This window comes from Mobula birostris, chromosome 6 (assembly GCF_030028105.1).
Source record: "Mobula birostris isolate sMobBir1 chromosome 6, sMobBir1.hap1, whole genome shotgun sequence".
In the NCBI taxonomy this organism is placed as follows: Eukaryota; Metazoa; Chordata; class Chondrichthyes; order Myliobatiformes; family Myliobatidae; genus Mobula; species Mobula birostris.
The window spans coordinates 117,573,233-117,598,225 of NC_092375.1; the positions used below are offsets into that span (position 1 = coordinate 117,573,233).

Consider the following 24,993-nt stretch of genomic DNA (forward strand, 5'->3'; position numbering starts at 1 on the left):
GGTCACACCTCACGAGCCTACTTTAATTACTTAAGGATGTGACAAAGCACACTGATGAAGGTAGAGCAGTGGATGTGGTGTATATGGATTTCAGTGAGGTGTTCCATATGGCTCTCTATGGTAGGCTCATTCAGAAAGTCAGGCGGCATGGGATCCAGGGAGCGGAGAGAATCCTGCCTGGAGGTTGGTGACTGGTGGTGTCCACGTGGATCTGCTCTGGGAGTCTGGGACCCCTGGTCTTTGTGATCAAGTGGAAGGGTGGGTCAGTAAGTTTGTAGATGGCACGAATGTTGGTGGAGCAGTGGATAGTGTGGAGGGTTGTTGCAGGTTACAACGGGACATTGACAGGATAGGAGGTGGGCTGAGAAGTGGCAGATGGAGTTCAACCCGGATAAGTGTGAAGTGATTCACTTTGGAAGGCGGAGTACAGAATGGAAGGATTCTCGACAGTATGGAGGAACAGGAGGATCTTGGGGTTCACACCCATAGATTCCTCAAAGTTACCACGCAGGTGGTTATGATAGTGTATCATGGTTAAGAAGGCATTGGGTGAGTTAGCCTTCAGTCTCTGAGGGACTGACATCAAGAGACATGAGGTAATTTCGTGACTATAAAACTCTGAACAGACCGCACTTGGAATATTGGGTTCAGTTCTGGCTATGTCCTCACAGAAAGTATGTGAAAGCTTTAAAGAGGGTGCAGAGAAGATTTATCAGGCTGCTCTCTGGGTTAGAGAGCATATCTTATGAGGATAGGTCGAGTGAGCTAAGGTTTTTCTCTTTGGAGCAAAAGAGGACGAAAGGTGAGTCAATAGAGGTGTGTAAGATGATAAAAGGAATAGACACAGCCAGAGGCTTCTTTTCTCAGAACGAATGTTAAGGTGATTTGAGGCAAGTACGGGGGGGGGGGGGGATGGATGTTACGGGTAGGTGTTTTACACACAGAGTGGTAGGTGATTAGAAAGTCGGCACAATATCATGGTCTGAAGGGCCTGTGCTGTAGGGGTCTTCCACGTTGCCCTCCCCTCATCACCCCACCCACCTCACCCCTCATCCAACCGCAACCAATCCTTCCCCACACCTGTATCTCCTCCCACCCAAAGCCCTATATCCCTGTCCCCTGCCCCTGCCCCATCCCAACCCCAGCCACTCCCCACAATCAACCAAACCCCTCCCACCGACCAAACACTCCCCCACCTCCTGCAGCCAAACCTCTGACAGACACCCCAGCATTGAATCGACACCCTCCTTCCCAGCCTCTCCACCAGTAAGGTTGCTGTGGGGCACAGAGTGCTGGGGTAGGGACAATGAGATAATGATGTTTTGGGGGAGGTACGGAGGAAGGGAGGGAGGGAGGGATGAGGAATGGACAAAGGGGGGTGAGGGAGAAAGGGATAGGAGGGGAGATCAGTTGTCTACCCGGCTGTAGCAGGTGCCTCCATGCTATCGGTGGTCCGAGGGAGGGGAGGGAAGGGGAGGGAAGGGAAGGGAAGGAAGAGGAATGGACGAGGGGGGTGAGGGAAAAAGGGATAGGAGGGGAGGTCAGTTGCCTACCCGGCTGTAGCAGGTGCCCCCGTGCTATTGGTGGTCCGAGGGAGGGGAAGCTGCCGGCTGCCGGGAGCGAAGGAGAAGGAACGGAGAGAGGAGGCAGCATCAGAGGAGCATTCCGGTCCTCGAGGGGGCAGTGAAGGGGGTCCGGCCAACAGGCTCTGGGGCTGCAATACAGAGTCTGACAGTTAGAGAACTCACCGACCCACACGCGCATGCCCAGACACACACAGCCAGCACCCAGCACCCAAGGGTGCCCTATCCCACCCAGTACCCACAGGTGTCTGGACCCTGCCCTGTCTCTGACTCACTTGGGCCAACTGTTCACCACCACCCCTCCACTCCAGGATCTGGAAGTTCCCAATGCCCATCGCTTCTCCTTCCACTACCCCTCCAAAGCAACCTCCCTCCTGCAATCCCTCCCCACTTCCATAGAGCCTTCCTTCCTGCTCCCCCCGTGACACCCCTCCCTCCCCAGTGAAAACTACCCCTTCTTCCTACAGCAGCCCCCCTCTGCAGTGACACTCTCCACCTGACCACAGTGAACTCCCTCTCCCCCAGTGATATCCTCTCTCCCTTCTATCCCCCTCCCCTGGTAAAACCCATTCCTGAACCCGTTCCCCTGTCCCCTAGCGGTATCCTCCTCATTCCCTCTCTGCCTCCCCCTCCTCTCCCCCAACCCGGTACCTCGGTGAGGGAGTTCAGAGAGTGCAGGGCCCCGTCGGGGTGGGGGCTGCCACCTGCAGCAGGGGCGTCCTGGGACAGCTGCTGCCTGAGCCGGCTGATGAAGGCATTGCTGTGAGGTGGCGGCCGCCAGTGCGGGTGGATGATGGCAAATCGCATTAGGGACAACTCCGTCTTCCCGTCCTCGGCCTGTTGGTACACCGAGGCCTCCGTCCGGCCAGCTGGCACCCACTGTGGAGGGAGAAACACCGTCAGGGAGGAGGCGAAGAGGGCATGGGGAGGGGGAGAGGGAGTGGGGGGAGACAGAATGGGGAGGAGAGAGAATGGGGAAGGGGAGGGGGAGAGAGGGAACTAGGAGGAGAGAGAATGGGGAGGGTATCACCAGCGGACGGGGGGAGGATATCACCAGCGGACGGGGGGGAGGATATCACCAGCGGACGGGGGTGGGAGGATATCACCAGCAGACAGGGGGAAGATATCACCTGAGGATGGGGGGAGGATATCACCAGCGGACGAGGGGAGGATATCACCAGCGGACGAGGGGAGGATATCACCAGCGGACGGGGGGGGGAGGATATCACCAGCGGACGGGGGGGAGGATATCACCAGCGGACGGGGGGGGGGAGGATATCACCAGCGGACGGGGGGGAGGATATCACCAGCGGACGGGGGGGAGGATATCACCAGCGGACGAGGGGAGGATATCACCAGCGGACGAGGGGAGGCTATCACCAGTGGACGAGGGGAGGATATCACCAGCGGACAGGGGGAGGATATCACCAGCGGACAGGGGGAGGATATCACCAGCGGACAAGGGGAGGATATCACCAGCGGTCGAGGGGAGGATATCACCAGCGGACGAGGGGAGGATATCACCAGCGGACGGGGGGAGGATATCACCAGCGGACGGGGGGAGGATATCACCAGCGGACAGGGGGAGGATATCACCAGTGGACAGGGGTAGAGGACTCAGGAATGGGTTTCACTGGGGAAGGAGAAAAGTCATGGGGGCTATGGAAGCAGGAGGGAGGTTGCTTTGGAGGGCCTTTAGGAACCTCCAGATCCTGGGTGGAAGGGTGGTGGTGCATGGGGAGAGGAGACACCATCTGGAGGGTGAACACTGTGGGCCGGGGGTCAGCACAGGGAGTCAGGAATCAACAGAGGGGTCTGTCCTCGGCATTCTGGTACACTAATACCTCCGGCCGGCCGAAACCCACTAGGGAGTGAGTGTGGGGGCGGGGGGTAGAAATCCCAGCTTGGGGGAGAAAAACACTGTTGTAGGAGAGAAGGCACACAGGGGAGGGGGGGGCGTGGGGGCTCAGGAGATCAACAGATATGTCCAGGAGGTGTCTGTTGGTACACTGACACCTCCGTCTGCCCATCTAGCACCCACTGCGGGAGCAGAAACACCATCAGTGAGGGCAAAACGGGAAGTCTGGATGGACAATGGGGGGGGGCATGTCAGTGGTCACACTCGGTGGGGGGGGGGGGGGAGGGCACTCGACACACATAGCCCTCTCCCAAGGTTTTTGTGGGACAGTACTGAGCCCCGTGCTCAGGCATGGGTTGGTAGGGTGTCAGAAACAAATGGAGTGGGGACAGGAGTCAGAGGGGACTGGGTTCTAGGACAGAGGTGGTAAGGCTGACGGCCGGGGACTGGACTGGGGCAGGGGCAGGTGTTGGGGGGCCGAGGAATGGAGGATGGGGGAATAGGTAGGCGGAATAAAAGTGGCCGGAGCCAAGAGTCATGTAGGGACAGGGACAGAGGCAGGATGGGCTCAGGGGTAGGGGAGAGGACAGAGGTGTGAGAGAGACTGGGGTCTGGGACAGAGTGGAGGGAGAGACTGGGGTCTGAGACGGAGGTATGGGAGTGACTGGGGTCTGGGACGGAGGTGTGGGAGAGACTGGGGTCTGGGACGGAGGTGTGGGAGAGACTGGGGTTTGGGACGGAGGTGTGGGAGAGACTGGGGTCTGGGACAGAGTGGTGGGAGAGACTGGGGTCTGGGACTGGGGTGTGGGAGAGACTGGGATCTGGGACGGAGGTGTGAGAGAGACTGGGGTCTGAGACAGAGTGGTGGGAGAAACTGGGGTCTGAGACAGAGTGGTGGGAGAAACTAGGGTCTGAGACAGAGGTGTGGGAGAGACTGGGGTCTGAGACAGAGGTGTGGGAGAGACTGGGGTCTGAGACAGAGTGGTGGGAGAGACTGGTGTCTGAGACGGAAGTTTGGGAGAGACTGGGGTCTGGGACAGAGGTGTGGGAGAGACTGGGATCTGGGACTGAGGTGTGGGAGAGACTGGGGTCTGGGACGGAGTGGTGGGAGAAACTGGGGTCTGGAACAGAGGTGTGGGAGAGACTGGGGTCTGGGACAGAGGTGTGGGAGAGACTGGGGTCTGGGACTGAGGTGTGGGAGAGATTGGGGTCTGAGACAGAGGTGTGGGAGAGACTGGGGTCTGGGACGAAGGTGTGGGAGAGACTGGGATCTGGGATTGAGGTGTGGGAGAGACTGGGGTCTGAGACAGATGGTGTGGGAGAGACTGGGGTCTGAGACAGAGGTGTGGGAGAGACTGGGGTCTGAGACAGAGTGGTGGGAGAGACTGGGGTCTGGGACGGTGGTGTGGGAGAGACTGGGGTCTGGGACAGAGGTGTGGGAGAGACTGGGGTCTGGGACTGAGGTGTGGGAGAGATTGGGGTCTGAGACAGAGGTGTGGGAGAGACTGGGGTCTGGGACGAAGGTGTGGGAGAGACTGGGATCTGGGATTGAGGTGTGGGAGAGACTGGGGTCTGAGACAGATGGTGTGGGAGAGACTGGGGTCTGAGACAGAGGTGTGGGAGAGACTGGGGTCTGAGACAGAGTGGAGGGAGAGACTGGGGTCTGGGACGGTGGTGTGGGAGAGACTGGGGTCTGGGACTGAGGTGTGGGAGAGACTGGGGTCTGGGACAGATGGTGTGGGAGAGACTGGGGTCTGAGACGGATGGTGTGGGAGAGACTGGGGTCTGGGACAGATGGTGTGGGAGAGACTGGGGTCTGGGACAGATGGTGTGGGAGAGACTGGGGTCTGGGACTGAGGTGTGGGAGAGACTGGGGTCTGGGACTGAGGTGTGGGAGAGACTGGGGTCTGAGACGGATGGTGTGGAAGAGACCGGGGTCTGGGACAGAGGTGTGCGAGAGACCGGGGTCTGGGACTGAGGTTTGGGAGAGATTGGGGTCTGAGACTGAGGTGTGGGTGAGGCTGGGGTCTGGGACTGAGGTGTGGGAGAGATTGGGGTCTGAGACAGATGGTGTGGGAGAGACTGGGGTCTGAGACGGATGGTGTGGGAGAGACTGGGATCTGGAACAGAGGTGTGGGAGAGACTGGGGTCTGGGACTGAGGTGTGGGAGAGACTGGGGTCTGGGACTGAGGTGTGGGAGAGACTGGGGTCTGGGACTGAGGTGAGGGAGAGACTGGGGCCTGGGACAGATGGTGTGGGAGAGACTGGGGTCTGGGACTGAGGTGTGGGAGAGACTGGGGTCTGGGATGGAGGTGTGGGAGAGACTGGGGTCTGGGACAGAGGTGTGGGAGAGACTGGGGTTTGGGACTGAGGTGTGCGAGAGACCGGGGTCTGGGACTGAGGTTTGGGAGAGATTGGGGTCTGAGACAGATGATGTGGCAGAGACTGGGGTCTGGGACTGAGGTGTGGGAGAGGCTGGGGTCTGGGACAGATGGTGTGGGAGAGACTGGGGTCTGAGACGGATGGTGTGGGAGAGACTGGGATCTGGAACAGAGGTGTGGGAGAGACTGGGGTCTGGGACAGATGGTGTGGGAGAGACTGGGGTCTGGGACTGAGGTGTGGGAGAGACTGGGGTCTGGGACTGAGGTGAGGGAGAGACTGGGGTCTGGGACAGATGGTGTGGGAGAGACTGGGGTCTGGGACTGAGGTGTGGGAGAGACTGGGGTCTGGGATGGAGGTGTGGGAGAGACTGGGGTCTGGGACAGAGGTGTGGGAGAGACTGGGGTTTGGGACGGAGGTGTGGGAGAGACTGGGGTCTGGGACTGAGGTGTGGGAGAGACTGGGGTTTGGGACGGAGGTGTGGGAGAGACTGGGGTCTGGGACAGAGGTGTGGGAGAGATTGGGGTCTGAGACAGATGGTGTGGGAGAGACTGGGGTCTGGAACAGAAGTGTGGGAGAGACTGGGGTCTGGGACAGAGGTGTGGGAGGGACTGGGATTTGAGACTGAGGTGTGGGAGAGACTGGGGTCTGGGACAGATGGTGTGGGAGAGACTGGGGTCTGGGACAGAGGTGTGGGAGAGACTGGGGTCTGAGACAGAGGTGTGGGAGAGACTGGGATCTGGGATTGAGGTGTGGGAGAGACTGGGGTCTGAGACAGATGGTGTGGGAGAGACTGGGGTCTGAGACAGATGGTGTGGGAGAGACTGGGGTCTGAGACAGAGTGGTGGGAGAGACTGGGGTCTGGGACAGAGTGGTGGGAGAGACCGGGGTCTGGGACAGAGGTGTGGGAGGGACTGGGATTTGAGACTGAGGTGTGGGAGAGACTGGGGTCTGGGACAGATGGTGTGGGAGAGACTGGGGTCTGAGACAGAGTGGTGGGAGAGACTGGGGTCTGGGACAGAGTGGTGGGAGAGACCGGGGTCTGGGACAGAGGTGTGGGAGGGACTGGGATTTGAGACTGAGGTGTGGGAGAGACTGGGGTCTGGGACAGATGGTGTGGGAGAGACTGGGGTCTGGGACAGAGGTGTGGGAGAGACTGGGGTCTGAGACAGAGGTGTGGGAGAGACTGGGATCTGGGATTGAGGTGTGGGAGAGACTGGGGTCTGAGACAGATGGTGTGGGAGAGACTGGGGTCTGAGACAGATGGTGTGGGAGAGACTGGGGTCTGAGACAGAGTGGTGGGAGAGACTGGGGTCTGGGACGGAGGTGTGGGAGAGACTGGGGTCTGGGACAGAGTGGTGGGAGAGACCGGGGTCTGGGACAGAGGTGTGGGAGAGACCGGGGTCTGGGACTGAGGTTTGGGAGAGATTGGGGTCTGAGACAGATGGTGTGGGAGAGACTGGGGTCTGAGACGGATGGTGTGGGAGAGACTGGGGTCTGGGACAGAGGTGTGGGAGAGACTGGGGTCTGGGACAGATGGTGTGGGAGAGACTGGGGTCTGGGACAGATGGTGTGGGAGAGACTAGGGTCTGGGACTGGGGTGTGGGAGAGACTGGGGTCTGGGACTGAGGTGTGGGAGAGACTGGGGTCTGGGACAGATGGTGTGGGAGAGACTGGGGTCTGGGACTGAGGTGTGGGAGAGACTGGGGTCTGGGACTGAGGTGTGGGAGAGATTGGGGTCTGAGACGGATGGTGTGGGAGAGACTGGGGTCTGGGACAGAGGAGTGGGAGAGACTGGGGTCTGGGACTGAGGTTTGGGAGAGATTGGGGTCTGAGACAGATGATGTGGGAGAGACTGGGGTCTGGGACTGAGGTGTGGGAGAGACTGGGGTCTGGGACAGATATTGTGGTAGAGACTGGGGTCTGAGACGGATGGTGTGGGAGAGACTGGGGTCTGGGATAGATGGTGTGGGAGAGACTGGGGTCTGGGACAGATGGTGTGGGAGAGACTGGGGTCTGGGACGGAGGTGTGGGAGAGACTGGGGTCTGAGACGGATGGTGTGGGAGACACTGGGGTCTGGGACAGATGGTGTGGGAGAGACTGGGGTCTGGGACAGATGGTGTGGGAGAGACTGGGGTCTGGGACGGATGGTGTGGGAGAGACTGGGGTCTGGGACAGATGGTGTGGGAGAGACTGGGGTCTGGGACAGATGGTGTGGGAGAGACTGGGATCTGGGACAGATGGTGTGGGAGAGACTGGGGTCTGGGACTGAGGTGTGGGAGAGACTGGGGTCTGGGACAGAGGTGTGCGAGAGACCGGGGTCTGGGACTGAGGTTTGGGAGAGATTGGGGTCTGAGACTGAGGTGTGGGTGAGGCTGGGGTCTGGGACAGATGGTGTGGGAGAGACTGGGGTCTGAGACGGATGGTGTGGGAGAGACTGGGATCTGGAACAGAGGTGTGGGAGAGACTGGGGTCTGGGACAGATGGTGTGGGAGAGACTGGGGTCTGGGACTGAGGTGTGGGAGAGACTGGGGTCTGGGACTGAGGTGTGGGAGAGACTGGGGTCTGGGACTGAGGTGTGGGAGAGACTGGGGTCTGGGACTGAGGTGAGGGAGAGACTGGGGCCTGGGACAGATGGTGTGGGAGAGACTGGGGTCTGGGACTGAGGTGTGGGAGAGACTGGGGTCTGGGATGGAGGTGTGGGAGAGACTGGGGTCTGGGACAGAGGTGTGGGAGAGACTGGGGTTTGGGACTGAGGTGTGCGAGAGACCGGGGTCTGGGACTGAGGTTTGGAAGAGATTGGGGTCTGAGACAGATGATGTGGCAGAGACTGGGGTCTGGGACTGAGGTGTGGGAGAGGCTGGGGTCTGGGACAGATGGTGTGGGAGAGACTGGGGTCTGAGACGGATGGTGTGGGAGAGACTGGGATCTGGAACAGAGGTGTGGGAGAGACTGGGGTCTGGGACAGATGGTGTGGGAGAGACTGGGGTCTGGGACTGAGGTGTGGGAGAGACTGGGGTCTGGGACTGAGGTGAGGGAGAGACTGGGGTCTGGGACAGATGGTGTGGGAGAGACTGGGGTCTGGGACTGAGGTGTGGGAGAGACTGGGGTCTGGGATGGAGGTGTGGGAGAGACTGGGGTCTGGGACAGAGGTGTGGGAGAGACTGGGGTTTGGGACGGAGGTGTGGGAGAGACTGGGGTCTGGGACTGAGGTGTGGGAGAGACTGGGGTTTGGGACGGAGGTGTGGGAGAGACTGGGGTCTGGGACAGAGGTGTGGGAGAGATTGGGGTCTGAGACAGATGGTGTGGGAGAAACTGGGGTCTGGAACAGAAGTGTGGGAGAGACTGGGGTCTGGGACAGAGGTGTGGGAGGGACTGGGATTTGAGACTGAGGTGTGGGAGAGACTGGGGTCTGGGACAGATGGTGTGGGAGAGACTGGGGTCTGAGACGGATGGTGTGGGAGAGACTGGGGTCTGGGACAGAGGAGTGGGAGAGACTGGGGTCTGGGACTGAGGTTTGGGAGAGATTGGGGTCTGAGACAGATGATGTGGGAGAGACTGGGGTCTGGGACTGAGGTGTGGGAGAGACTGGGGTCTGGGACAGATATTGTGGGAGAGACTGGGGTCTGAGACGGATGGTGTGGGAGAGACTGGGGTCTGGGACAGATGGTGTGGGAGAGACTGGGATCTGGGACTGAGGTGTGGGAGAGACTGGGGTCTGGGACAGATGGTGTGGGAGAGACTGGGGTCTGGGACAGATGGTGTGGGAGAGACTGGGGTCTGGGACAGATGGTGTGGGAGAGACTGGGATCTGGGACAGATGGTGTGGGAGAGACTGGGGTCTGGGACGGAGGTGTGGGAGAGACTGGGGTCTGAGACGGATGGTGTGGGAGACACTGGGGTCTGGGACTGAGGTGTGGGAGAGACTGGGGTCTGGGACTGAGGTGTGGGAGAGACTGGGGTCTGGGACAGATGGTGTGGGAGAGACTGGGGTCTGGGACGGAGGTGTGGGAGAGACTGGGGTCTGGGACAGATGGTGTGGGAGAAACTGGGGTCTGGGACAGATGGTGTGGGAGAGACTGGGATCTGGGACAGATGGTGTGGGAGAGACTGGGATCTGGGACAGATGGTGTGGGAGAGACTGGGGTCTGGGACAGATGGTGTGGGAGAGACTGGGGTCTGGGACAGATGGTGTGGGAGAGACTGGGATCTGGGACAGATGGTGTGGGAGAGACTGGGGTCTGGGACTGAGGTGTGGGAGAGACTGGGGTCTGGGACGGATGGTGTGGGAGAGACTGGGGTCTGGGACGGAGATGGTGGGGGGGGGCAGGGACAAAATTATAGTGGGCAAGGGGCCGAGGGGGTCAGCACGGAATCCTGGACTCGACGAGGGGTGGGGACCTACTGCAGGGTGACCGTGATGTCGGATGTCCATCTGAGCGAAGGAGCAGGTGTCTCCCACCCCCACCACCTCCACGGTGAAGTTGCGGAAGAAGTCGATGATCTCGAGGGACTTGTTCCTCAGACTGAAGATCAGGATGAACGGCGTGACGATGGGGCTGAGCAGCTCCTCCAGAATGAACACCTGTGAGTTACAAACAGTGTGGCTTCAGTCCAGGGCCCCCACCATTCACAGACCCCCTTTGACGTCACATCACCACCGGCTGCCCCACACAAACCACTCCCGGACCACAATGGACACCCGTCCACTGCACAGCACTGGCTGCCTGCCATAGGGCTATGTGGGAGCTTACCAGGATGTTGACCGCATTAGGGAGCATGCATTGTGAGGATAGGTTGTGCGAACTAGGGCTTTTCTATTTGAAGTGAAGGGCGAGAGGTGACCTGATAGAGGTGTATGTGAGAAATGACCTGATAGAGGTGTACGTGAGAGGCCACCTGGTAGAGGTGTACGTGAGAGGCGACCTGGTAGAGGTGTACGTGAGAGGCGACCTGGTAGAGGTGTACGTGAGAAATGACCTGATAGAGGTGTACGTGAGAGGTGACCTGGTAGAGGTGTACGTGAGAGATGACCTGATAGAGGTGTACGTGAGAGATGACCTGATAGAGGTGTACGTAAGAAATGACCTGATAGAGGTGTACGTGAGAAATGACCTGATAGAGGTGTACCTGAGAGGCGACCTGATAGAGGTGTACGTGAGAGGCGACCTGATAGAGGTGTACGTGAGAGATGACCTGATGATAAGAGGCTTAGATTGAGTGTACAGTCAGAGTCCTTTCCCCAGGGCGGAAGTGGTTAGCACGACGGAAGTTAAAGAGCTTGGAGGAAAGTATGGTGGGGGGGTGGATGTCAGAGGTAGGCTTTTAACGCAAGAGTGGTGGGTGCATGGAACACACTGCTGGGGCTGGGGTGTAGAGGCAGATACATTGGGGTCACTTAAGAGACTCTTAGATCAGCACATTGATGACAGAAAAGTGGAGGGTTATGTGGGACAGAAGTGTTAGATTGATCTCAGAGTAGGCTAAAGAGTTGGCACAACATTGTGGGCCGAAGGGCCTGTACTGAGCTGTACTGTTCTCTGTTCTATTGGGAAGTCTACAGTGTAACCCCATCACAGTGCCTGCACCTTCCTTGCTCCTGACTTCTATCCTTACATTCTCAAGTTTATATTTTGGATGTACATGTGACAAATAAACTTGACTCTTCAGTCCTACATTCTCGTTGGGCGGTTGCTACAGAAGATTGCCCTCTGAGTGTCATCTCAGTGTCGGTCAGGGTGAAAGGCGAAGTGTTTGAGGGGAACCTCAGGGGGGACACTTTCACTCAGAGTGTGGAACGAGCTGACAGCGGAAGAAGTTTAAAGAGAAATTTGGATAGGCACATGGATGGGAGGGGTATGAGGGGGCTATGATCTGGATGTGGACTAGATGTCTGAAGGGTCTGTTTCTGTGCTGTAACACTCTATAACTCTGTCCACATTTTCATCACAAGCCAACCACCTACCTCAGGCCCACTGGAAACTGGACAGTTTTACTTTCTGTCCTTTCCTGGGAGTCCCTGGTGTAATCTGGATTTAGTCGAGCTCCCGGCTCACATCCCTGTACCCCACTACTTCCAGCTGGCTCGCACCCCACAGGCCTGTCACTACACAGATATCGTGTTCCACATACACAGACCACACTGTGCGGGCTGGCAGTGGACTACACGGACCACACTACGCAGGCCAGAAGTGCACGTACACAGACCAGCAATGCACAAACACAGATCACACTGCGCGGGCCAGCAGTGCACATACAGAGACCACACAGTGCAAGCATGCCGCCTGCTGGGGTTGTTTAATACACAGACGGGACCCCCAGAGCACGCAGTGTATCCTTACGGCTTTGTACTGGAAGAGCTGAGCGAACTGGTCCCTGGTCTCGTAGCGGTGGGCAGCTCCCTGCCAGTGGTCAGGCATGTAGTGAACGTGGGACAGCACCACCTTCAGCAGCTGTTCCGGACACAACACCTCGTGTTTATCAGGGATAAAACACCTGCAGACAGAGACATAACCATCACCCTGGGGGGGAGGACATCAGTTCCCAATTCTGCCCCTCCTCAGGGCAGCACAACACCTCGTGTTTATCAGGGATAAAACAACCGCAGACAGAAACCACACCGGTAAACATGGGGGTCCCGCACTGGTATGAACTCCGACCCCCTCCATCTCTGTCCCCCTAAACTCCAAGCCCACAGGACTGCAAAATACTACGTGTTTATCAGGGATAAAACCCACAAACCGGGAAGCATCAGTCCCCACTCTGCTCCCCCCGCAATGGCACAACTTCACTCTGCAAACAACTCAGACCCCTCCACCCCCTCAACCCCATGCCCTCAGGATGCCCCAGACTCAAACAGTGCACAGCAAGAGACCGCACTAACAGGAAAAGTGATAGCTGGAGGATGAACTGGTCAACAACATATCAAACTGTCTCGGGATCCTTCACAAAATGGCATGCAGAGTGCCCTCAGTGAGACCCTCCCTCTGTACCAATCCCTCACAGTGTGACCCTCCCTCTGTACCAACCCCTCACACTGAGACCCTCCCTCTGTACCAATCCCTCACAGTGTGACCCTCCCTCTGTACCGACCCCTCACAGTGAGACCCTCCCTCTGTACCGACCCCTCGCAGTGTGACCCTCCCTCTGTACCGACCCCTCACAGTGAGACCCTCCCTCTGTACCGATCCCTCGCAGTGAGACCCTCCCTCTGTACCGATCCCTCGCAGTGTGACCCTCCCTCTGTACTGATCCCTCACAGTGTGACCCTCCCTCTGTACCGACCCCTCGCAGTGAGACCCTCCCTCTGTACCGACCCCTCACAGTGTGACCCTCCCTCTGTACCAACCGCCAGAGTGAGACCCTCCCTCTGTACCAACCCCTCACAGTGAGACCCTTCCTCAGTACCAACCCTCACAGTGAGACCCTCCCTCAGTACCAACCCTCACAGTGAGACCCTCCCTCTGTACCGACCCCTCACAGTGTGACCCTCCCTCTGTACCAACCCCTCACAGTGTGACCCTCCCTCTGTACCAATCCCTCACAGTGAGACCCTCCCTCTGTATCACTCCAATATACAGACGGTCACCACGGTCTTGCACAGAAGCTGATCCTCACAGTCTCCCTCCCCTCTGGACCTCCATTCCTGAAGTGCCACTCCCCTCCCCCTCCACGTGGAGCCCCAGAGCCCCACCTGCACACGGTGACGCAGATGCCGAGCAGGGTAATGGTGGTGAGCACATGCTCCACAGCCAGGACGTCCTCGTCGTAGACGGTGAGGGTGATGAGCACGGCCAGGATGGAGCCGGCGAAGAAGGCCACGTTCTTGGCCAGCACGGTGAGCAGGGGCGACAGGAAGCAGCTCATGTACTTGGACGCGGCCTTGTAGCCGCGGCCGAGGCGGGACTGCAGCTCGTGGTCGAGCTCGTTGAAGTGCCGCAGGTAGCAGCGGCCGTACAGGGACCAGCAGCGGGCCCCCAGGCTGCCCGGCTCGCGCTTGATGACCTCGGCGTAGCTGAAGAAGGCGTAGAGGATCTGCCAAACCAGGACGAGGGGGCACAGCAGCAGATTGGTGATGCCGATCCACAGGATGCGCCCGCTGAGACGCTGGGCCAGCTCCTGCCGGTTCACCGCCTTCTTGTACTCCGGCTTGAGGCTCCACTCGTTCAGAAAGAGGGAGCCCGGCCCCCACAGGAAGATCAGCTCAAAGTTGTACCTGAGGCCGCGGGTGTAGAAGACCAGCTCCCCAAGGAGGGGCAGCCGGAAGCGGACGGGCAGAAGGGACTTGTTGATCATTGCCACCATGTAGTTGTTGAAGCGAAGAATGCGGTGGTAGATGTCCAGCTCGCTCAGTTCCCGCTTCTGGATGCACATCAGGTGCTCCCGCTGCGCCTGGATGATGCGGGTCTGCACCTCCTGCCAGCTGTAGTAGGGCACGTGGGCCTGAAACACACAGAACTTCAGTCCTCAGGGACCCTTCCCCCAAATCACCCACCTCCCATCCCTCCCCCACCCACACTGAGAGACGATGCCAGTCTGCACCTCCTGCCAGCTGTAGTTGGGCGCGTGAGCCTGAAACACAGAGAACTTCAGTCCTCAGGGACCCTTCCCCCAAATCACCCACCTCCCATCCCTCCACCACCCACACTGAGAGACGATGCCAGCCTGCACCTCCTGCCAGCTGTAGTAGAACTGAATTAGGCACCTCGGCCAGTCCAGTCTGCTCCGCCATTCCATCAGGGCTGATTCAACCCCATTCTCCAGCCTTCTCCCATAACCCTTAATATCCAGACTAATCAAAAACCTATCAACCTCCGCTTTAAATATACCCAATCACTTGGCCTCCACAGCAATGAATTCCACAGATTCACCACCCTCTGGCTAAAGAAATTCCTCCTCACCTCTGTTCTAATGGGATGTCCTTCTATTCTGAGCTGATGCTAGACTCTCCCAATATAGGTAACATCCTTACCACATCCATTCTATCTAGTCCTTTCAATATTCAATAGATTTGAGTGAGATTCCCCCTCATTCTTCTAAACTCCAGTGAGTTCAAGCCCAGAGCCATCAAACTCTCCTCATGTTAAGCTTTCCATTCCTGACTCATTCTTGTGAAACTTCTCTGGACCCTCTCCAAAGTCAGCACATCCTTTCTTAGATAAAGGGCCCAAAGCTGCTCACAATACTCCACGTAGGGTCTGACTAATGTTTATAAAGGCTCAGTATTACATCCTTGCTTTTGTAATCTAGCTCTCTCTAAATGAATGCCAGCATTGTATTTGTCTTCCTTATCACTGACTCAACCTCTGAGCTAACCTTTTGGGAATCCTGCACGAGAACTCCATAGTCCGCTTGATTTCTGAATTTTCTCCCTGTTTAGAAAATAGTCCAAACCTTTACTCCTTCTACCAAAGAGTATGGCCATACAAATCCCGACACTATATTCCACCTGTCACTTCTTTGCCCATTCTCGTAATCTGTCTGAGACCTTCTGCAGAATCCCTGCTTCCTCAGCTCCACCTGTCTCTGTATCATATGCAGACTTAGCCACTCTGTCACTGTCGCTGGCTGTCCACTTGATCTATGCCTCTTACCATCTTATACTGGAACAATCAATCTCACCTTAGGCAAGGTAACCTTGGAGGAAGGCTCTGGGAAAAAGACAAAACAGGGCAAAGACCTACCATGGGTATCTTGAGGGCATTTTTGTAAAATGCCCTGATCTCCCAGTAGCAGCAGACGTTATAGAGGAACTTCACCAGACGATGCACCCAGAAGACTCCAGCTGTCAGAAGGACGACCACCATTAGCAGATTCTGACGGATCCTGGGAATACAGGAGGGCTGACAGTGAGATTCCTAACCTGTGTCTAGCAGGAGCGCATGCAGCATACGAAGGCACTCAGGCCCTCTACCCATGGTCACCATGTGACTCCACCCCAGTAAGGTGGCTGAAGGGACAGTGAGGAAGGGGAGCTGGTGGGCCTTATGTCCCTGGATCACTGGGAACATTTCTGTACAGGTGGGATGGGTTGCACGTTAACCAGTGAGGGACCAGCAGCCTGGTGGGGGGGGGGGGGGGGGAGTAGGTTTGCTGGTGCTGTTTCTAAACCTCAGGGCTAATGCAATAGCTGAGAAGGAAGCCATCTACCCTATTGAACAACAGTGTAAGTTCTACATAAACAGTCTAGTTAGTCCCTCTCCTCATTGCTTTTTCCTCTTCAAATTCAGTTCCCTTCTGACTGTGTTGCCATTGTTGGCCCTGTTACTGTGCCAAAGGACCCTATAGCTGAAATTATCTCCATCACCCAGTTACACCTCTGAAGTACAATCCAGATTTGAATCACTCCCTGCATTCACGAGGAAGGTTCAAACAGCGGGCAGGGAAGCAGGCGCTCAGAACGGTAGTTCACTGGACAGTCAATTACACAATTACAGGAGGAATCATGTCCAGAGGACAGAACAAGGGAAGTTGTATCCTTTTTAATACAACAGGTATAACCATAAGTTAGATCAACTGAGAGCTTTAATTAATATACAGGGGGAATTACTGACAGCATTTAAGAAACTCTTCAACCTCCCAGGCATACACAGCCACGGCCAAGTGTTGGGTGAAGGGATTAATACGGAAAGGTTTCTCTGGCCTGCATGGATGAATTGGACTAAACGGCTCATTCTCTATACTGTAGGTAGATCTCCTGCTGAGTCGATCTGCTCACAGAGAGCTGGGTCACTTAGAACATTACAGCTCAGTCCGGGCCCTTCGACCCAAGATGTGTGCCAATCTTTTACCCTACTCTAAGATCAAGCTAACCCTTCCCTCCTACATAACCCTCCATTTTTCTATCACCCATGTGCGTATCTCAGAGGCTTATCCATGCCTCTTATCGGCTTACACACCTTTATCAAGTTATCTTTCATTCTCCTTCGCTCCAAGCAGCAAAGCCCCAGCTCACTCAACCTACCCTCATAAGACATGCTCTCTAATCCAGGTAGCGTCCTGGTAAATCTCCTCTGCATCCTCTCCAAAGTTTCCACATCCTTCCTATAAAGAGGTGACCAGAACTGAGCACAGTATTCCAAATGTGGTTTAACCTGGCTTTTCACACTTCCTTCAGGCACAGGGAGCTGGGTCACATTGTAGGGACTCGAGAAAGCAGGAGGCCATTCTGCCCCTCATGCCTACTGCACCATTCCATAAGATCAGTCTGATTGCTCATCTCAGTGCTGCTTCCCTGCACCAACCCAGCAAGCACCATGACTGAAGCTCCCGGACTTCTCAGTGGGAGAATTCCAAAGGTTCGCCATCCACCTATGGACACAAGTTACTCTGCACTCTATCCTGAATGGCCAACCCCTTCTCCCTGCTCCTACACACCTCCACCAGGGGAAATAATTGCCCCACATCCACCCCACCACACCCTACTGGAAGTGTCTGTGACTTGTTGAGACAGGCTTTCTGGTGTCCAAACACAAGGGTATGGACCAAATCTGCATAATCACTCTTCACAGAACAAATGGAACAAAGGACTGGAGGCCCAGAGGGGGCCTGTCTGGGCGGGTGGTAGGGTTGCAAAGGAATTTGTTTTGCTGCTGTTTTGTTGTTATGTTGTTCTTCTGAACACTGCGGGCATGCTTCATATTGGTACTAGAATAAGTGGCAACTCTTGTAGGCTGCCCCCAGCACATCCGGTTGTGTTGATCATTGACGCAAACAATGCATTAAATTGCATGTTTCAATGTAAATGTGATAAATAAATCTGAAATGAATCCCATTGAGTACAATAATTGGAAAGTCATGTTCCAGCTAAGTAAGACTTTGGTGAGACTGTAGTTCGGTATTGTGTGCAGTGCTGCTCCTCCCATTACAGGAAGCATGTGGAGGCTTTGGAGAGAGGGATTGAAGATGCTGTCTGGATTAGAGAGCATTCGCTCTAAGGAGAAGGGAACAAACTTGATTTCTCTGGAGCATTAGAAGCTGAGGGGAAATTGGACAGAATATATAAATTAGCAGGGGTATAGATAGGCTGGATGGTCAGTCTTTTTCTGGGGGGGGGGTAATGAAACTAAAGGGTATAGATAACCTGGATGGTCAGTCTTCTTCTGAGGGGGGAGGGCATGAAGCTAAAGGGTATAGGGTATAGATAGGCTGGATGGTCAGTCTTTTTCTGGGGTGGGGGGGAGTATGAAACTAAATAGTACAGACAGCCTGGATAGCCAGTCTTTTTCCAGGGGCAGGAGTATGAAACTAAAGGGTATAGACAGGCTGGATGGTCTTTTTCTGGGGGGGCGGGGGGTGTATGAAATTAAAGGGTGTAGTTAGGCTGGATGGTCAGTCTTTTTGCGGGGGGGGTATGAAACTAAAGGGTATAGGGTATAGATAGGCTGGATAGTCAGTCTTTTTCTGGGGGGGAGTATGAAACTAAGGAGTATAGAGGAGAGGGTAAGATTTTTAAAATTTGAAAGGAACACGAGGGGCATGCTTTTCTACACAGAGGGTGGTGTGTATATGGGTGCTGGGTGGCACAGTGAGTATAGCAGTTAGCATAATGATTGTAACCAGAATTCGATCTCTAAGGAAATTGTACGTTCTCCTCGTGACCACATGGGCTTCCTCCCACATTCTAAAGACACACAGGTTAGGGTTAGTAAGTTATGGTGACACCCGCAGGCTGCCCACAGCACATCCTCAGACTGCGTTGATTTGATTGTTGAAGCAAATGACACACTTTACTGTATGTTTTGGTAATTTGATGTAATCTCACAAAAAAAGCTCATCTTTATGGAACATGCTACAAGAGGAGATGGTTGAGGCAGGTACGTTCACAGTGTTTAAGCATTTGGACAGGTAGAGGGATAACAGAGCTTTAGAGGGGCTGGGCTAAACGTGGGCAACTGGGATTCGTGTGAACAGGAATTGCATTCTGCATGGACGAGCTGAGTGGGAGAGCCTGGTCCTCTGCTGTAGAACTCAATGGCTCGAAAAGTACCTGTTCTATCAGAGATAAAAGAGTACCCAGGTCTCTCTGCAAACCCGGACTCTCTGGCCAACAGATTCTCTGCTCTCCAAGTTTTTTCCTGTTGAAGTGGCGACCTCAGACTTTCCCCACTCATCTGTCATGTCCTCATCCAGTTGTTTAAAAGAATAAAGATAAAGACTGGCTTTATTTGTCACATCTATATTGAAATATTGAAACATACAGTGAACTGCATCATTTGTGTCAATGACCAACACAGTCCGAGGATGTGCCGGGGGCAGCCCACAAGTGTCACCATGCTTCCAGTGCCAACATAGCATGCCCACAACTGACTGGCCCCAGCCCATACGTCTTTGGAATATGGGAGGGAACTGCAGCACGTGGGGACACGTGGTCACAGGGAGAATGTACAAACCCCTTACAGAAAGCGGCAGGAACCCAACCCCAGTCTTACAGCTGGCACCGTAAAGCATTGCGCTAACTGTTACGCCCCAGCTGTTTAGCTTCAGACTGAGGTCTACCCATCTAAGATGGAGATGACAGGGAATTTCATTTCCCAGGTGGTGAATCTCCGGAATTAGAGCCGCAGTGGGAGAGTGAGTGGGTTTGTTCAAGGCAGGGATGAATAGATACTAGGGCTACAGGGATAGCAATGGAACGAGGGCCAATACCATTTGAATTTCTATTCTCATTCCTACTCCGCTTATTCCATGATGAGACCGCACTCAGGTGGAGAAGCAACATCTCATACTCCACTAGGTAGACTCCAACCTGATTGCATGAACATCGATTTCTCCTGATAACTTGTTCCCCTCCTCCTTTCCTCTTCTATTCCCCACTCTGGCCTTTTACCTCTTCTCCTCGCCTGCCCATCGCCTCCCCCGGTGCCTCCCCTTCTTCCCTTTCTCCTACGGTCTACTCTCCTCTCCCATCACATTCCTTCATTTCCAACCCTTTGCCTTTCCCCCATCACCTATCACCTTCTAGCTATCCTCCTTCTCTCCCCCCAACTTATTATTCTGCCATCTTCCCCCTTCCTTTCCAGGCCCGAAGAAGGGTCTCGGCCCGAAACATCCACTGTTCATTCATTTCCACAGGTGCTGCCTGACCTGCTGAGTTCCTCCAGCATTTTGCATGTGTCACATCAGTTAAAACTGGATTGAATGGCAGAACAGCCTCGTGACCTGCCTGAGACAGGGCAGGAACCATCCCATGTGACAAGTGTGGACCTGTGGGATGGGACAGTACTGTTCCCCCCACCTCAGACAGAACACAATTCCTTACCTGGCCGTGCAGATGTGTGGGTGAGGTGGGGTGGGACATTTCATTCCCCCCTCCCCAAACTTAACACAGCTCCTTACCTGGCCGTCCAGTTGTGTGGTGTGGTGCCTGTGGGGTGGGACATTTCATCCCCCCTCCCCCAAACTTACCACAGTTCCTTACCTAGACGTGCAGGTGTGTGGTGTGGTGACCGTGAGGTGGGACAGTTCAAACCACCCCCTCCCCACCCCGACTTAGCAGAGTTCCTTACCTGGCTGTGCAGGTGTGTGGGGGCAGGAAGGCATCAGGCAAAGTGACCTTGACCACCTGGTTGCTGTGGTGTGTGCTGTTCAGCACCTTGTTGGCAAACAGAATGTCATAATCAACGCAGTTAACCAGGAAGGTCGTGAACGCAACGACAAAAACAAATTGCCTGTAAAACAAGACAGAAGTTTGAGCAGGAGGTCCCTGGGGGCTGATGCAACACCAAGATCCCTCAACACTGCCCAGCAACATTTACTTCTTATTTAATTTACAGTGGCCAACTAACCTACCAACCAGTACGTCTTTGGACTGTGGGAGGAAACCCAGACGGTCACGGGAAGGCCGTACAAACATTCTTACAGAGGATCCCGGAGGAGAACACTGAACTCTGACACCCCAAGCTGTAATAGTGTCACGCTACCTGGTGCCCCATTGTAACTTGTCGTAACTTTTCTCTTTGCTTTGCACTGTACTGCTGCCACAAAACAAAAAATTTCACGACATCTCTCAGGGATAATAGACCTTATTCTGATTCTGTTTCATTAGTCGTCGGAGGAGACTTGGTATGTCACCAAGACTCTAACAGACTTCTACAGAATCTGACTGGTTGCACCACCGGCTGGTACGGAGGGGCCACTACACAGGATTGGAAAAGGCTGAGACACAACCAGCACCATCGTGAGCACTAGCCTCCCCAGCATCGAGGACACCCTCAGAAGGCAAAGCCTCAGAGGCAGGGCAGGGGACGGTAGGGCAGGGTGGGGCTGCGGTGGGGCAGAAGGTGGAAATGGCCTGCACCTGTCTCCAATGTTGTGATAGGACTGTGGTTCGGGCAGAGTTAGTGACAACAAAGTGCACAACTTACACTAGCTCAAACATTTCACCAAGTACCATGCAGAGGAAGCCATTCTTCTGATGTAGGTGGTAGATGTATAGGTGGTTAAGGAAAGGATTGTGGTCAGTCTGCAGGCACGTCACATCACAAAGAACTCTCAAGCATCCCTCCTTAACCCCACCGTGCCTCGAGGCAAACATCACAGACACTCACTCTAACTCTGTACTGCTGAGGAAGGGGAATTGAAAGAGACACCTCACTTAAAGAGAGAAGGTCTGAGGAAGGGGAACAGTCCGTGAAATGACGGAAACATTGTGTACAGATATCCCCGGGGGAGGGGACTGTCACCGTACAGGTATCCCTGGGGGAGGGGACTGACAGACACCATATAGGTATTCCTGGGGGAGGGGACTGTCACTGTACAGGTATCCCTGGGGGAGGGGACTGACAGACACCGTACAGGTATCCCCAGGGGAGAGGACAATACAGTTATCCACTTTAACTACACAACAGCCAACCTGCAGTTCCACTACATTACAGACAGACACACAAACAACTGCATCAGGCACACTGCAGGAAGAGGCAAATTCCACGATTGCGGTGGAACAGCCACCATGTTTGGATATTCTGGTGAAGAACAGGTCCAGGTTCTCAATGTGATGCCATGGAGCTGGAAGGAATGAAATGAATAATAAAGGTTAGAAACAGCTTAGGTTCAAAGAGCAGAGGAAAGCCAATTAAACCATAAATAAAAGCAAAGTTCATCACAGGTTCAAAATCCACCGTGAAAACAGATTGTTTTATTTATTCATTGAGAGACACAGTGCAGTAACAGGTAACGAGCCCACGCTACCCAATTACAGTCACATGACCAATAAACCACTCACCCGTACACCTTTGGCATGTGGGAGGAATCCAGAGCACCCGGGGGAAACCCAGGCCGTCACGGGGAGAGCGTACAAACTCCTCACAGACAACAGCGGGAGTTGAACCTGCTGTATAGTTAAGCTAGCCACCTCACCGTGCAAGGCGGCTGTTCGAAGTACTCAGCAGGTCAGCTGTAGCAGAGAATGATAAACAGAGCTAATGCCCTGGCTAGATCCCTGCAGCAGAGCATGGCTGCGTGTTGTCCTTGTCAGGCTCAGCACCTGCAGCATTTCCCAATTTCCAGCAGCAGCAGTTCTTTGCCTTAGCAGGTCTATGTAAGTCAAGGAGCAGAATCAGGCCACTCAGCCCATTGAGCTTGCTCTGCCATTCCATTATGACTGATTTATTATCCCTCCCAACCCCTTTCTCCTGACTTAACCCATTGCCTTTGATGCTCTAATCTAGAACCTATCAATCTCCACTTTAAATATACCCAGTGACTTGGCCTCCACAGCTGTCCATGGCAATGAATTCCCCAGATTCACCACCCTCTGGTGAAAGTAATTCTTCTTCATCTCTGTTCCAAATCGATGTCCCTCTATTTTGAGGCTAGACTCCCCTAATATAGGAAACATCCTCACCGCATCCACTATAGGTCTTTCAATATTCGATAGGTTTCAATGAGATCCCCACTCATTCTTCTGAATTCCAGCGACTATGGCCCAGAGCCATCAACTGCTCCTCATGCATTAACACTCTCACTGTCGGAACCTGTTCAGAAAGTTTTCTAGGAGACTGAAACTTCAACCACCCGAGACTGGAGGTACGTACGAGTGGAGTCCCAGGGTCAGTGCTGGAATCACCGTTTCTTTAGGAGCATTAAGGGCTGGGGAGCGCAGGGCACAAGTTCCCAACGTAAAGGCAACACGCCACCCAAAGCAGAGCGAACCAGGTAAAGGACAGTGACAGATTCTGGGGGACACTGGAATAGGCAGCAGCTGAAATTACTGGAGAGGAATGTGAAGTGTTACACTGAGGGACAGTCCTAGACTCTTAGAGCATGGAAACAGACTCTTGGCTCAACTCGTCCATGCACTGCCCAGCGAGCTACCTCCACCTGCCCTTGTTGGGTTCACAGCTTGTTCCTCTACAGCCTCAGATTTCTGAACGGTCTGTGAACCTACCTCACGACATTGCTCCCTTTTCACACTATAGATTTATTGTAGTATTCCTATGTACTGCACTACACAGCTACCTCAGAGCAACAAATTTCACCGTGGACGTCCAATGATAATAAACCTGATTCTGATGTGGTAACCAGTGATGTGGTCAATGCCCTTGCATGGAAAAACCAGCAAAAAGTAGTGGATAGGGCCCAGTCCATCATGGGTAAAGCCCTCCCCACCACTGAGCACAGCTACACGGAGCTCTGCCACTGGAAAGCAGCATCCATCATCAGGGACCCCCACCACACAGGCCATGCTCTCTTCTTGCTGCTACCAACCGGAAGGAGGTACAGAGGTCTCAGGACCCACACCACCAGGTTGAGAAATAGTTATTACCTCCTAACCATCAGGCTCTTGAACCAGAGAGGATAACTTCACTCTCAAATTTACTCACAACTCCTTTCAAGGCTCACTTTCAAGGACTCTTCATCTCATGTTCTCAATATTTACTGATTATTTATGATTATTATTTTTGTTTGTATTTACTGTGTTGCCTGCAAGAAAATGATTCTGCCGGTTGCTTACGGTGACATATATGTACTTCGATAATAAATTTACTTTGAACTTTTGAACTCTGAATTTTGAGGGAAGTGCTGAAAGGCGGATTGTGCTGCTCCCTAACCTTAATGCACGGTGAGAGATTTGAAATCTAAGAATTAAGCACAGGTCTAGATGAATAGAAAACATTAGGTAAGGTGCCACAAAGGCTAATGCAAGCAGTAAAGCACATGATAACAGAGGGATTCTGCTGGTTGGTCACAAACTGGGTTGAGGTAGGTTTCCTGCTAGTTGGCACAATGTGTATTGAGTGGTATGCCACAGATCTGTTGATGATACACAGACAGGGAGGAAATTAATCTGTGAAGACACGAGACAGCTAAAAAAATAACAGAGAGGTGGAAAGAACAGGCAAAGATCTGGAAAGCAAATACATTTGGTGGGAAAAGTTTGGTTTATGAGGATAGGTTGAATGAGCTAGGGCTTTTCTCCTTGGAGTGATGAAAGATAAGAGGTGGCGTCATAGAGGTGCACAAAATAATAACATAGAACATAGAATAGTACAGCACAGTACAGGCCCTTAGGCCCACAATGTTGTGCCGACCCTCAAACCCTGCCTCCCATATAACCCCCCCCACCTTAAATTCCTCCATATACCTGTCTAATAGTCTCTTAAATTTCACGAGTGTATCTGCCTCCACCACTGACTCAGACAGTGCATTCCACGCACCAACCACTCTCTGAGTAAAAAACCTTCCTCTAATATCCCCCTTGAACTTCCCAACCCTTACCTTAAAGCCATGTCCTCTTGTAATGAGCAGTGGTGCCCTGGGGAAGAGGCGCTGGCTATCCACTCTATCTATTCCTCTTATTATCTTGTACACCTCTATCATGTCTCCTCTCATCCTCCTTCTCTCCAAAGAGTAAAGCCCTAGCTCCCTTAATCAAGTGACCATAGATCAAGTGGACAAAAACTTTTTCCCAGGGTGGAAATGGCTAATATGAGGGGGAAAAATTTGAGTGTGTTTGGAGGAAAGCATGGGGGGGGGGGGAATGTCCGAGGTAGATTTTTAAATAGAGTGCTGGGTGTGCGGAATACCCTGCCAGAGGTGGTGGTAGAGACAGATACACTAGGGGCATTTAAGAGACTCTTAATATAGGTAGAGGGATGAAAGGAAAATGGAGGGCAACATGGGAGGGAAAGGTTAGTTTAGGTTAAAGGGTTAGCACAATATTGTGGGCCTGT

The 24,993-nt window shown here is 54.2% G+C and overlaps 1 protein-coding gene across 1 annotated transcript in view; it reads right to left on the reverse strand.

Moving 5' to 3' along the window:
• The window catches only part of atg9a (ATG9 autophagy related 9 homolog A (S. cerevisiae)), a 39,660-nt gene that overhangs the window by 8,656 nt on the left and 6,011 nt on the right, over positions 1-24,993 (reverse strand). The window contains exons 3-11 of the mRNA XM_072261141.1: positions 21,781-21,826; positions 21,187-21,249; positions 20,329-20,490; positions 15,505-15,646; positions 13,515-14,263; positions 12,163-12,316; positions 10,227-10,406; positions 2,235-2,462; positions 1,554-1,714 (exon numbers count right to left, since the gene is read on the reverse strand). Coding sequence (XP_072117242.1) covers positions 1,554-1,714; positions 2,235-2,462; positions 10,227-10,406; positions 12,163-12,316; positions 13,515-14,263; positions 15,505-15,646; positions 20,329-20,490; positions 21,187-21,249; positions 21,781-21,826 — 1,885 coding nt within the window. The remainder of the gene's footprint in view (positions 1-1,553; positions 1,715-2,234; positions 2,463-10,226; positions 10,407-12,162; positions 12,317-13,514; positions 14,264-15,504; positions 15,647-20,328; positions 20,491-21,186; positions 21,250-21,780; positions 21,827-24,993) is intronic.